The sequence below is a fragment of the Amphibalanus amphitrite genome, unplaced genomic scaffold, assembly GCF_019059575.1.
Source record: "Amphibalanus amphitrite isolate SeventyFive unplaced genomic scaffold, NRLGWU_Aamphi_draft 000786F_arrow, whole genome shotgun sequence".
In the NCBI taxonomy this organism is placed as follows: Eukaryota; Metazoa; Arthropoda; class Thecostraca; order Balanomorpha; family Balanidae; genus Amphibalanus; species Amphibalanus amphitrite.
Genome location: NW_024882280.1, coordinates 47,627 through 62,131, shown reverse-complemented (window position 1 = coordinate 62,131; position 14,505 = coordinate 47,627). Strand labels below are relative to the sequence as shown.

The following is a 14,505-nucleotide window of genomic DNA, read 5'->3' as shown; positions in this document are numbered from 1 at the left end:
TGTATATTGCGTCCGTCTGGCTCCCGACGGAGATCGAGCCCCAGACAGTGTGAAGGTAGGTGGTAAATTTATGTTTGTATATTGTATACCTAAGGCAGCTCCAATGATTGTACCAACAAGCAATGTTGTTAACCCTCGCCCATGTAGGGGGGGGGGTTGGTGCAACCCCCCCCCCCTGAGGCTTTTCGGAAATAGTGCAAAAACGGCGGCGCGCAGCGCCGCCAAATTTTGGGTACCTTATGGGGCAAACCTTGCGCATCTTTTGATAGAAAAAAATTTGACCGGGTCATGTCAGGTCACGGAGTTATGACGTCACAAAGGGAACAGCCTCCGGCCGGATTTTCACAAACTGAGTGCCAACGCCCGAGGTTTCCTGCCGGTGGTACGGACATCGGTTGATGGATCGTGATGAAACTTCCCATGCATGTTGGGGCAAGTATTGGCTATCATATGGTATAAGAAACTTGACCGGGTCAGGTCAGGTCACGGAGCTATGACGTCACAAGAGGAACAGCGTCCGGTACTAGTTTTGAAAAGCGCCCGAACCACTATTTTGCTAATTCTTGTCACCTCAATGGGAATATGCAGCAATATTAGCTTCTATAGGGAGCAAATGGACCTCCCAAATCCAAAAATACAATCAGATTTCAAAAATTTAAATTTTGATTTTTCGAATTTCTGTCGCCGACTGTGACCTTGCCGACTTCCGGCGCTCCCAACGCGCCATTTTTAGAGCTAGGGAAACGAAATACATACCAAACGATAGAGAATTGATCAAGGAACACGATAGTGAAGGTTTCAAGTCGATATCTCCCACCGTTTTGCCGCAATCGCCGCCGAAAGTTGAAAAAAGTCTATTTTTTCGAAAATTTGACCTTTGACCGGTCAAAAGTAGGTCAAATGTTGACCTAGGACCCAAAAATATACCACCAATCGCGAGATCTCGGCGAGAGCAATCCGTTGGTCTTTTTCGCTAAGCTCTACGACGCTCCGTTTTCAAACGCCAAGGGGGGGTCGCACCAACCCCCGCCCCCTGCATGGGCGAAGGTGGCAGTTCGCCGTTTACGGGCGAGGGTTAATAAAATTCAGCGAACGTCAACTGTTGTTATTCAATGTTTATTACATGAGAAAAGCTGTAAGGTTACAATGTAATGTACTATAAAGTTACAATTTTCCAATGATTGCATCTATTTATTTGTATCCAATGATGATAATCTATTTCTCTCTCTCTCTCTCTCTCTCTCTCTCTCTCTCTCTCTCTCTCTCTCTCTCTCTCTCTCTCTCTCTCTCTCTCTCTCTCTCTCTCTCTCTCTCTCTCTCTCTCTCTCTCTCTCTCTCTCTCTCTCTCTCTCTCTCTCTCTCTCTCTCTCTCTCTCTCTCTCTCTCTCTCTCTCTCTCTCTCTCTCTCTCTCTCTCTCTCTCTCTCTCTCTCTCTCTCTCTCTCTCTCTCTCTACTTCAAAAGACGCCTTATATGGTGAAAAACATGAGACATCGACAGGATACCCGTCAGGCTCCATTTTTAGCGATGATCTGTACCGCCACGTCCACCACAGGAAGGGTGACCTAAACTGCAGCTGGCTGGCCAGGAGGGCCGTCAGATAGGCAGGCTGGCACCGCCGTCTCCCCTAGCCGCAGGCAGGATGGTGCGGTTGGCATGGCGTCGGTTAGGAAAGGGGGGTCTGGGGACGGGGCAGCAATCTGGAAAATACAGTCCAAGATGGAGCTGACGCGACTTGCCCGGGTCGGGTCACATGTAAATAATCATCTATGGGTCCAGGTCATGTCATGAGGATTCGGGAACTTGAAACAGGTCCGGTTCGAGCAAATGTAACACTTTTCCTGTTCGTTTCAGATGATTTCTTGGCAACATTCTTTGCGTGTTTACATAATTGGGAAACGACGCGACCAGTGACGAAAAACTCTACAGAGCGTACGAAATAACAGACATAACATCTCAAAATTGGACTTTTGGTGACCTTCATTGACCTGAGTACCACCAGTGACATCATCCCCCGGGGCCCAGCTGACCGTGGCTGCAGCGGTCCTCTCCTCTCTGACCATCACCTCAGACCACCAGAGGATTGGTAGAGAACAGAACAGAGTGTATCAACAGACACTGACTCTAGTTCAGTTTAGTGAGATCGGTTAGTCCCCGTCACGAGACAGCCAATCTCGATACATAGCCGTTCATCCCAGATAAGCCCGTGTCTCTATGCACATCACGAAACAGGTTTGTGACGCCTCCTTACCATTTACTAATTACGCAATAATGTACGGGTCTCACCGTCCGACACTCTGAAGAGCGGCGAGTAATGCGGCCCCTTGAAACCGGCTGTCCAGCTATCGTCCGTCAGGTCGCAGCTAGTGAATGAAACTCGTCTGGAATTCTACTCTCGGCCACATCCGGCCGCTAGAAGTATCCAATGCAGAATAAAGGCCACCTCTGTGACTTACGGAGGGTGGGAAATCGCATAAAGCAGACGTTTTTAGGAAGATAAAATTAAAAATCAGCAACAAACTCCGTCAATGTGAGTTTAGTCCGCTCATTGGTATCAAGCACGGTTTGCTTCATTTGAGTTATTCACCATTTTTCATGGTGCACACCCTAATTTAGGACTTGCAGACCGGAGGTGCTCCCGGCAACAATCGGTGACGTCACGCACCATTGCCGCCCGACACGAGGTGCGGCTGCAGCCACGCGCTGCCGAGAACCCACACAGAACCCGGTCTGCGGCGCCTTTGTTACAGCTCGCTGTACGGGAATGGGACGGACTGCCGTTGGACGTTTGACGGCACCAGCTCAAAATACATCTCATTGGAGGTCAATCAGTGTACCTAACAATTGGCTGAAGAGGCAAATTGTGTCATTATACTGCCGCGTCCCGTAAGAGGGCCGAAACGGCCCCGCTAGCTCCCTAAGCATTACAGATATTGTCACCAAACTTCAAGGACCCGTTAGGGAATCAGGCATTATTTTCAAACATTGTGGCCAATTTGTTCATGCAGATTTCCAGTTTGTTTGCCACAGTATAATGTAGGGTCTAAATGCACTCCAATCCAAGTTTGATTTTGATGTCTAGACTTGTTGAAAATGTTCTTATTTCCATAAACATACGTTTTAAATCCTGATTCAGCCGAATTTCCCAGTGCAGGGTCAACACAACGGCACGCTAATTTATACCGCACTACATCTATCTACCATAGTGCTACTCCTGATTTCGCTGCCCTGCAGCGCGCCAGTCGCTGCCACTGGACGGACACGGCCACAGAGCGCTCCGTCTTATCTGTGTTCCTGTCGGGGTCGGTATATATCTACAGCGGCGTCGGCCGACCTCAGTCAGTCCGGGAGAGTCGGAGCAGCCAGCAGCCATGTCACGACCACAGACATATTGTGTGAGAAGAGCCGAGTGGATAAGGAATATGTATAGAGGTATTAACTGGCAAGTGAGAACGATTGTGGAGAAGTACGGATCGAGTGCATATTTGATACCGGACACTCTGCTACTGGCACTGGACCTTGTGGACAACCACTCCGCTGGGGATCAGGCGTACTGTGCCGCGTCTGAGGTAAGATACACTGTCGCCAGGCTGGTAGGAGAACCGCTCATGGCAGCTCTGCAGGATCTCAATGATTCCTCCGCCGCCCGGTGTCGGTACTGCCAACCCGACCAGCCCCCCAGGGCAGGGGCGGATCCAGAAAATCTCCAAGGGAGGGGCCATTACAAACGAGGAGGCCCCCCATAATCCACCTGTTGGAGGCCCCATCTTCCCACTTGTTGGGCCCCCCCCCCCCAAAAAAAAACTGCGTCTATTGAGCTTATCTAGCTGTTCAGGCAACATCTCAACATCTGTGCAGGCTTGGAGGCCCTCTGTGCAGGTTAGGAGGCCCTGTAAAAGTGGTCATCTCTGTGAGTATAAGAGACCTCCAAGTTATGAAAAGCTTTACCAATCTTCTAACAAAGAAGTCTTCTCAGCTAGTCTTCTAAGAAATAACTAAGTGGGTAGGTTAAAAAAAAAACTCATCGGATTTCGGCCACTTTATTTTCAGGAGGCCCCCTTTTCAGCTTTTTAACTTTTTAACTTTTTATTTTATTTTTGAAAAAAATCGGCCAAGGGGGGGGCCATGGCCCCCATGCCCCCCCCCCCCTTGTATCCGCGCCTGCCCCAGGGTAACCTCCATCAACGGATCGGGCAGCAGTGTCGAGGGTCTGTCGGACGGTAGAGTCGGCCAAGGGGGGACGTCAGATTTTGATCTGATGTTCGAGTTCAACGGTCCCTTCCGCTGGGCGGCGCCCGGAAAGAGAGAGGAGCCGGCCGTTGTTATTCCACAGTCTGCCCCTCAGCTGTGGGCCCGACCGACCAAAAACCCAGGCTTCGTGACGCTGCACTGGGTCAAGACGACGAAGTGCTGCCACGAGAAGGCACTGGAGGCACTGCCGGCACACTCCATGCGCAATCTCATGCTGAACTTTTCTCGGGGCATGAGAGAAGGAGAAATCACCACCGCCGGACCGGCGGTCAATGTCAGGTCATCACATGATATTTCAGACGGCGGTGTTGACTTCGTGCCCTGTATCCATGTGCGTGGGTGGTGGCCGGCAGAAGACCAGCTCGACGGATGTCACCTGGAGCATGATTTTCCACCAGCGGCGGCACGGGACGATATCCGTCGCTTCGGAGTGCATCTCGTGCCGACCGGCAGGCCTGGCAGTGACACCGAGTCTATCGAGTTTCGGATTTCCTACTCACGGGCGGAGCTGGTCACCGTTCACCACCTCACTTCAGTCATACGAACGGCTATCATGGCGTTAAAAGCGATTAAAAATATGTTGAAAAAGAACGAGGTGATGAGCGATGAGGTGAAATTAAAGTCTTATTTTATAAAGACGGCGGGTCTCTGGTTGGCCCAAACCACGCCCCCTCGAATGTGGAAAGGCATCACTGACGGTGTCCACAAAATTCTTGTTTGCTTGGAGGAAAACTTAACCACCGGAAGACTACCTTGCTTTTTCGATCACAACATTGATGTGGCGGCTGAACTCAGCGCAAAGGAGCGACAGGATATCATCGACACCATACGGTTCATTAGGGAGCATGCCACGCTCCTTCTGATGGCAGTCTGTGAGGATCGGTGGGACGTGGATCTGCTGCTGGAGGGCGGGACGGAGCCGCTCTCAGAGCGTGAGCTGCGGCTCCGCCTCGGACAGACGCTGGTCCGGGAGGCTGTACTGGACGGTGTGTATAACCGCCCCACGGCTCCGTGGCGGGAGATCTGGTGGAAGATGGCCATCCCTCCGCTGGTCCGCACGGCCCCACTACTACTACAGTGGTGGCACTACTGCTACTCAGGAACACACAGCCAGCAGTGTTACCTGTTTATGGCGTGGGCTGTGGTCGACCCGGCGGACCTGGTAGGCGGGACAGTGATGACGTCACCAGTCAGTGACATTGTCACGCTGGACGTGACCCCCCTGATACAACTCCTCACCAGGTCTGACCTGGAGTTCCTGCTGGGTGACCCGGACAGGGTGGCCACCTGGTGTAGTCAGCAGCTGCGGCGGCCGCTGGAGGAGCGGCCGGCCGGACTGACCGCCGAGCTGAACACGCCGCGGGGCCGTGCCGAGCTGCTGCTGCGGCCCGAGCTGCTGCTGCAGGCTGTCCGCGTGAACGCGCCGGGTAAGATGGACTGGTGGCGGAGGATAGACCGGAGAAATAAGAACGACTGGATGAGTAACTACCGACCAATGCGTACCTACCAGGAGACCCGGGAGGAGTTGGAGCGGTTCTTGGACATCAACCTTCATAGGCTGCTCCATGACCGACTGCCAGAGATGGACGCCGCGTCTGTGGCCGCCACGGCCGGCCTCTGGCGCCGCCGGCTGCAGCAGCTGCTGTCCGGTGACCGGCTGCGTACGGCCTATGACGCCGTCACCGGCTGGTGGCCGGACCGATGGGAGATGACACCGTACTGCCTGGCGGTGGACGAGACTGACTCAGAAGGTAAGAAGAAATAGCACCGACTACTGTTACTCAAAGAGTTCCATTTATATTTCATAATACCGGTGTATTTTGAGACGTGGCGGTAAAACACTAGAATGACTGAATAAAGCTCAGTGATTTGAAGGAAATTGAGATATTAGTTATGAGGCGGAATATTACCACTAAGAGCGTTTTCATATATCCTACATGTTAACTCATTCGCATTAGCATTGCATGGCGTTAGACGTTATGTTTTAACGCTATTAGTGGCAGGCTCCTGGCTACCCCCTATTAGTGGCAGGGGGGGCTGTTTACGACCCCCCCTTGATATCTCGAGATCTAGCGGGCCGATTTTCAAAATTCAAACGGCATTCGATTTTGCTCAACGTGATCTACATTTCTAAAAAATAAAAATTAAAAAATGTCAATAGGGGGGATAGAGGGGCCTAAAAACGGGCAAATTGCAGATACATTTTAGACTGTTTATCACGGCCAGGTTTCTGAACCAATCTTAACGCAACTTTTGCCGATCGATAGAGAATGAACCAGGAATTCACATGGATCCTAAAAATATGCATTTTCAAAAATCATAGGCGGATACAGATCATTGAGATTGGGGGTGCACAAAAAGTATAGTAAATAAGGTTTTTGTTGGTACTGTTTCTAAAAAGGGTGGTAATGGTCTTGTTATGTTACAATTTTCTTATGATAGAACGACTACAATTGTATTGATCATGCATAGGCGGTGTCAGGGCACCTATGTTGGGAGGTAAAACATAACCCCCCTTTTTGGACGCCTGGATCCGCCTATTATAGCAAAAACGTGTCAAAAGAGGATGCACAATAACTGTATATGTTATCACATTATACCTTTCATTCACTGTTCGTAAAACTGGTGCAGCATCGTGATCTTCGCCCAAATGACTCGCTTCACGAATAGGACCCCCCAATTCCCAGTGCTCTGGAGCCGCCCCTGGTAAAGTTATGAACTTGAAATTTTCAGGGAATGTGCCCAATTTAGTTTTAGGAAAAGTCAGAAAATTTCAGCATCGTAGCTTCAGCGGTTTCGGAGATATTCCCGAAAAACCTGAGGGGTGGATAAAAACAACCCCCCTGCCACTAATAGGGTTAACGATCAGGCTTTCTGTTAACTTAATTAGAAAGCTTACGCATAATATATTTTGTTTTCTAATTCAAGAAGGGTTATGCCCTGTGACAGAGCATTATGACCAAACATCTACTAACAGAATCAAATGTTTGCGTTCTGCTTCTGTTTCACCGCGATCCTCCTGAATGACCTCCCACCTGACCCCACGGACTGACCTCCCACCTGACCCCACTGACTGACCTCCCACCTGACCCCACGGACTGACCTCCCACCTGACCCCACTGACTGACCTCCCACATGACCCCACTGACTGACTGACCTCCCACCTGACCCCACTGACTGACCCCGTCCCCATCCACACCTGACCCCGCTGACAGTGACCACTTACACGATAATTATCCTTCTGACCTTCCTATATGCTGCTGTTTACTGATAAATCACATTGGACCAACCAGCTCTTTAATTCCGTCTGACCTACTGTGCTCCAGACTCGGAGCAGGATGACGACGGAGATGCCGGTGGCGAGGAGCGGCGCGGCCCAGACGAGGAGCAGACAGTGGAGGGTCTGCCTCGCCCTCAGCGAGAGAAATGGGAGCAGCTGGAGCGACAGCACCAGCAGCTGTGGCAGCAGCTGGAGCGGTGGGGCTACGAGAAGAAGAAGAGTCTCAACCAGCGGTATGCTGGGGAGTGCCGGAGTCTGGAGCGACGTCATGACAAACAGTGGCGGATCATGGAAATGCGGCACCATGACGAGCTGAAGAGCCTCCAACAACGACACGAGAGTGCTACCAGGTGCGTGGAGCTACAGAACCATGGGCAGGCGCAGCAAGAGAGACGTCAGAGGCATTTGGAGCTTCTGAATCGCAGAAACCGAAGAAAGTCGGAAGAGCTTGAGCGACAGCACCAGATAGAGTGGGGAGACCTGGCGCAGAAGGTCCAGAGGCAGTGGAACAAGCTGAAGCGGAGACACCAAAGCGAGTCACAAGAGCTGGAGGAGAGGTACCCGAACATCTGGACAGGGGAGGAGCTGGATCGGCTGCTGGAGGAGTGCAGCAGGAGGCGTCAGCAGCTGGGGAAGGAGTTGGGGAAGGAACTGAAGAAGGAGCTGGAGAAGGAACTGGAGAAGGAACTGGAGAAGGAACTGGAGTTTAAGGAGGAACCCAGGAAGAGACAGGAGAAGGACCTGGAACTGGAAGAGGAGGAGGAAGAGTCATTGGTGCGAGGTAAGAGTTAACCCTCGCCCGCACATGGGGGGGGGGGGGGTGATTGCCACCCCCCAGGTAGTCTTTCTGCTCTACACTCAACATTTTTAGAGCTAGAGAGCTGATTTTTGGTATAGGTGCTCCTCTATCCGTTTTTGATGTCCACTGAAAATTTCAAGTTTTTGTGATTTTTGGTTTCGGAGATATGACCTTGTTTGTCAGGTCATGTCATGACCCAAATGGCCAATTCTCAACATCTTGCGTTTGTCATGGGCCTTGTGAGCTTTTGACACCTTGATTTCGGCCTTTTTGCCAGTCTTACCTCCCACCTATCATGGAACATGTTGTTCGACGATGTATAGGGGTCAAGGTCAGGGTCAAGGTCAACCTAGGTCATCTAAGATAATTGCGTTTTAGGCAAGCTGAATTTACTTTTTGTGAAGTTTTTTTGCCTGCATTTTTGGTAAAAGCTTCTCAGATCATGATTTCATGTAATATGGACACAAAAACAATCGGTGCACACATCAGTATACACACAGACACACACAGACATACAAACACATATAACTGACCTTGACCTAACTTGACCTGAAATGACCTCAGCAGCAAAAATCTGGTCGGGTAGTGTGACAAAGAGGTTCTAGCTGGCTTGGCACCAGGAAAGGGCATCGTCATCGGTATATGATAAGCAGCGCACTTGATATCCAACGGTGACCCAAAACAGCAACATTTTTTAGTTTGACCTGACCTGGAAGGTCAATGACTGACCTGAGAAGGTAAAATCGGGTATCATTGGATTCGTCTCTTCCCAAAGAATCTTTTTGGTCTTTACCGCTAAGCTCTATCTCCAACAGGAACGAAACGGCGCGGGGGGGGGGTGGCAACCCCCCCCCCCATGTGCGTTCTAGGATGGGAAGATGGGAAAATGGCATGTGCGGCGAGGGTTAAGATTCAGGGGTAAACAAAATTGTGTTGTATTTTTTATAATAGAAGAACGACCGGATAAATCTCGAACACTAACATAAACACTAGCAAAAGGATAAGTTAGTCAAAAAAGGTTGATAAGAACGCTCGTCCAACAACCTGTTCACGTTATAAGCATTAATATTCGACTCATTTCTCGCCCGATTGCGGTAATGTCAATCTTACTATATCTTGTTCGTTAAAAAGATATGTTAACAGTAAAAGTACAACGTAAATGAGGAAATCATAAAGCGCCATCCTATAGTCAAGTTATCATTTAAACGTACATCGATAGGATGTATACCGTGTTACATACCGCGTTCCATGGTAATCTTAACTCCGTAAAACATGTTACTTTTAAACATATCATCAGAATTGATTGACCATTCCGACATGTCCTAGCCAAAGCGGTAGAGATCCTAGCGTAGCTGACAAATTGACGGGAGTTTCAATTACAGGGTCTTTCATAATGAATGTTACTTTTGAACATATAGTTAGGAGCTCTTAATTTATCACTTCCGCGTGAATTTTATATATGTACGTATTGTTGCAAATTGATTAGGGTTTTGTTCCAAAAAAAAAAATCACAACGCCAATTTTCTTTCACGCAAAAGCAGAGTATGTCGACACCACCAAAACGCATTACGGATTACGGTCGAGGGACAAGTCTTCATCCATTGGCTCTCCCCTGGGTCAACACTGAACGAGGTGGCTTACCTCAGGCTGCTCAAGGAATGCTTCTGCCTCAGGTCAGGGACAAGGTTCAAAGAGACGGCCTGTGGTTCCAGCAGGATGGTGCCACAGTGCACACCACGTCAGCTGTTGCGCCAGTGGCTGATCGAAAATTTCGAAGAGCGCGTTATCAGCCGCCTCAACGAGCGACCATGGCCACCACGGAGTCCTGACCTCTCCCCGCTGGACTACTGGTTTTGGGGAGTCGCATTGGCTGATCTGAGACAAAACCCTCCCGCAGCCATCCACTGCGAACCACAGTGGAAGGGTTTACTGGAAGCCTGGACCCAGACGTTGTGAGGCGCGGGGTGCGACACCTTCATCAGAGGGCCGAAACGTGTACCGTAATTAAGGGCGATCAGTGGGAAATTCCTGAGGAGCATTAAAATGAAAGTTGTGTGTGCAAAAACGCTAATGTGTTTCTGTTTCATGTGATGGTACATAATACATGAGGAACATATATGTCCTGAGAAATAGCTCTTTCAAAAGTAACATTCATTATGAAAGACCCTGTATTTCTGCATCTAAAAGCAAAATACGCATCTACACACCAATCTTATACAATCAGGGTCGATGACTCGATGTAAACAGTACATCATGCCCTTCTGATTCCAGACCCCAAGAACCATGAGAGGCAACAGAAGCAGCAACAACATGGCCAACGACAACAGCAGCAGCAACAACAACATCAAGAAGAAGAACAACGTCAGGGGCGGCAGCCGAGCCGGAACGTTGAACACCTCAGGAACCTAATAGAGGTCACCCGAAGACACCGCCAGCAGCGTATCCAGCTCCAGGAGCGGCACAACCAGGAGCTGGAGGAGCAGAGGAGACGTCACCGGCAGGAGAGGAAGGATCTGGAGCGGCGCCTCGGCTGTCGGCGGAACAGCCGGGAGCGGCGCCACAGAAAGTGACCGACGTGAGTTGATTTGGGTGAAAAATATTCCATATTTATCTCACATAATAAGAATAAAATTCACATTGAACGAAATCTTGGAAGAGATGAAAAACACTAGGGATACATTATGCATGTTCCTCAGGCCTCCTGAGGCAAATATTTGCCATGTCCAATCCTACTCTGTTTGTGTTTCAGGATATCAGCAGAGTCGCGGACCACCCCGAGGAGGCGCCACATACGGAGAACAAGTCGAGGGTCAGAAATTTGTGGTGCCAGAGAAGTTCAAAATGTGTCGACTGTGTAGATATTGGAAATAGAAAAAAAAACATTGACCAATACTGTATATCACCGTTCCATTGAAGAAAGGAGTTGGTATCATTATGTGCAATATGGCAATGTTCACGATGTTCATGACGATTGACGTGTAAATAATTGTACCAGTATGTTCAATAAGTAAGTACCGTTTCGATATAACTCGTTTATTTTTTGGCACATCTCAACCAAACATGGCTCACGGCTCGACGAACTCGCCCTGCAGGCGAACGCATCGTTCCCATCGCTTGGCCAGGTCCCGGATGGCCGCACGGAAGCTTTGAGTGAGGGCCTTTTCGCCATACTGGTAAAAAGCAGATCCGAGTGCAGACCGCGAGCCGAACCTCCGGCCCCGGATATTTTTATTCATGTCTGCGAACAGCCAATAGTCACTGCGTGCCGTCGGGAGAGTAGGGATGGTGTTAGAGCACCTCGATGCCCTCACTGCCTGCAGGGCATCCCTCGGCCACGAGGGCACGGTGAGGAGGCGCGCAATCCTGGTGGAGGATGAACCGACCACGGGCCTTCTCGGGGGGGGGGGGGGGGGGGGCAACTGGCGATTACTGGCAGGAGATGGTCTCTAATGATCCTCGCGTAGGCTTATGTTTAGGCTTTCTGTTATCGCCTGGACAGTAATCTTTTTGTTGGCCATCACCATCTCCTCCACTTTGGCGACGTCAGTGGCTGTGACCATCGTCCTCAGCCTGCCTGCACGTGCCAGGTCGCGCACGCTCTCCCTCCCCTCCCCAAACATTTTCTTCCGCTTCAGAACTGCGGAATCACTAAGAGCATGGCTCCCGTACACATTCACGAAGTTGGCGTGGATGTTAGCCGCCGGCTAGCCCTGGATAGCTAGGAATCGTATCACTGAACGTTGATCCTCTCGGGTGGCCGATGCCATTTCTAAAGCAGTCTAAAAAAATGGTGTTATTTGATCCGCTCCATATCGTCACAGAATTGGAATAAGAAGCTGAAAATGCGGTCACTTCGACATGAAGGTCCGAATTCTAATCCCTGAAAAAATCACGTGCGTAGACCGCGTGAATTTTATGTAATTGCACTCCGGAACTTACTTATTGAACGCATTGGAAGTGTTACAGGGTGACGTATGTTGTCATACAAGTACAAATTGTTGTTCGATGATGCCATTTATTGAAATGAGCTCAGTGAACACTCACTGTTGTTTATGATACTCACTGATGTCAGTGAACACTCACTTTTTATGATACATGTCTTGTGTAATGTGCAATCTTGTAAAAACTATGTAGACATTAGGAGGTGTATCGATCGGTACATACATACCAATCTGTACCGAATCAGTACATGATAACCGTTGGATGTGGTGGCCACTGGATGTAGTGTTAATATAATATTAGCCAGGCACGACCCAGCTAACTGCGAAGTCAGACCGGGCCGCGTATTCGCCAATTGTATTACACGAATCGGCCGACCAATAGCGTGCCTCCTGAGTGACGTCAGCGTGGCGTCATACTTTCGGTCCTCGCCCTTGGTGGCGTCTATTGAAGCTAGGTTTTAAATTAATTACATTTAAGCTGCTTAAAATATGATGTCGCCGTGGCGAAGTGGTTAGAGTATCTGACTGGTGATTTAGAGGTAGGTGGTTCGAATCCACTCGGCGACTTCGATTTTCGTGTCATCCAAGGCGTGTCATCTGTCATTGTGCGTTTTTTATACATTTGCAACGGCGTGCACCCAAGGAATCAGACGTAGGCATTCTTCTAATGAATATGTTGCATAAGATAGATATTTGCAGTCCAACCGATTGGTTCGGTTTCGGTATTTTCCTATGGTCTTTGTTTGTATTTGGTTTGGTAGCGGTGTTCTGATTTTCTGTGATTAACATCACTAATGCATAGTGCATACTATGCGAACGTAGCCAATGGAAAGACAAATGGTGCTGGGCGATGGCCATTCATTCTCATTGATCAATATTTCTCACTGCCAATGGGTGATAGCACGCAGCATTGACAGGGGCGGCGCTGACCTTTTGAAAGTAGGTGGGCACTTGGCAAGGTAAAGTACCTAAAAGAAGCGAAAACTAAGATGAAAAGTAAAAATCGCACGCTGGTAAGCAGGCTATTAGATAGCTTTTCGTGTAAGAATCACCATGCACAAAAAAAGTTCGGCATAGCTGTTAGCGTAATCACGGGACGAGATCATCAGTTTCCAGCCGTCAGAGCGTCATCTATAGGAGCTATGCCCTAACTATAACTTTTACATTTCAGCCGCCAGGGGGATACCTAGTCCCCTTGGAATCTAGTTAAAGTCAAAAATATTTATATTAGACGTTTATGAAGATAACTTGGGACTGGTTGTTAAGTTGCATGCTCACGGCGGGCTGTCATCAATTTATCTCTATACATGTCTTATCTGATCGATGAAATAATACAGGAATCCGTTGTCATTCGAGTGTGTTTCATAATAGCTCTTCCGACTTTGACGAATATCGACAGTGCCGTAACAAAATTGGTAGTTCAGGTATAGACTGCAACTGCAGTTCTTTTGCAACTCATTCCTTAATCAGATGAATACTTGTCAGAGATTTATTGGGCGTACGATATTGGCGTGCGAACGTAGGGGCCAAAAATGCGCGTCTACGACCGACTTCTTTTTAAGAGAAAAGAACCGCTAAAGCAAGGATCGATCCATCAACCTTTCGTTCACCACACCAAGACTCTAACCACTCGGCTACGGCGACACATACATATTTGATAGCCATATACAATTGCAAAAAAAGTCTCAACTCAAATCTAGCCTCAATGCATGCATTGTCGCGGCGGATGGCTATGACGTCGCACTAGAGATGTCGCTAGTTGATGGGCCGATTCGTGTAATACAATTGGCGAATACGCGACCGGGCCGGCCGGGCTCCACTGATAGCGCTGGTCTGCAAGCTGCCACGTCAACCAAAGGAAGGGTGACGACAACTGCGGCCGACTGGCCAGGAAGGACGTCAGATAGGCGGGCTGGCACCGCCGTCTCCCCTAGCTGCAGGCAGGATGGTGCGGTTGGCATGGCGTCGGTTAGGGGAGGGGGTCTGGGGATGGGGCAGCAATCTGGAAAATACAGTCCAAGATGGAGCTGACGCGACTTCCCCGGGTCGGGTCACAAGGGAGTGGTGCAGACGAACAGGTCCTAGTTAGGTCATGAAGATTTGGCAACTTACAGCAGCCCCGGTTCAGTGATCTGGAAGCGGCATCCCGCACGTGCGAGCCTGAAAACTGGGTTTGAACTGACTTTTGCACGGCACACTACAAACAGCTCTCTAACTGTGTATCAAATTCGAAAT

At 49.4% G+C, this 14,505-nt stretch overlaps 1 protein-coding gene across 1 annotated transcript; it reads left to right on the top strand.

Moving 5' to 3' along the window:
• Positions 1–3,341: 3,341 nt before the first annotated feature.
• Positions 3,342–13,620, top strand: LOC122366129. The gene is made up of 4 exons (XM_043337983.1): positions 3,342–6,001; positions 7,577–8,311; positions 10,601–10,904; positions 11,079–13,620. The coding sequence occupies exons 1-3, from the start codon at positions 4,258–4,260 to the stop codon at positions 10,897–10,899; spliced, it is 2,778 nt and encodes a 925-aa protein (XP_043193918.1). The 5' UTR covers positions 3,342–4,257; the 3' UTR covers positions 10,900–10,904; positions 11,079–13,620.
• Positions 13,621–14,505: the final 885 nt, after the last annotated feature.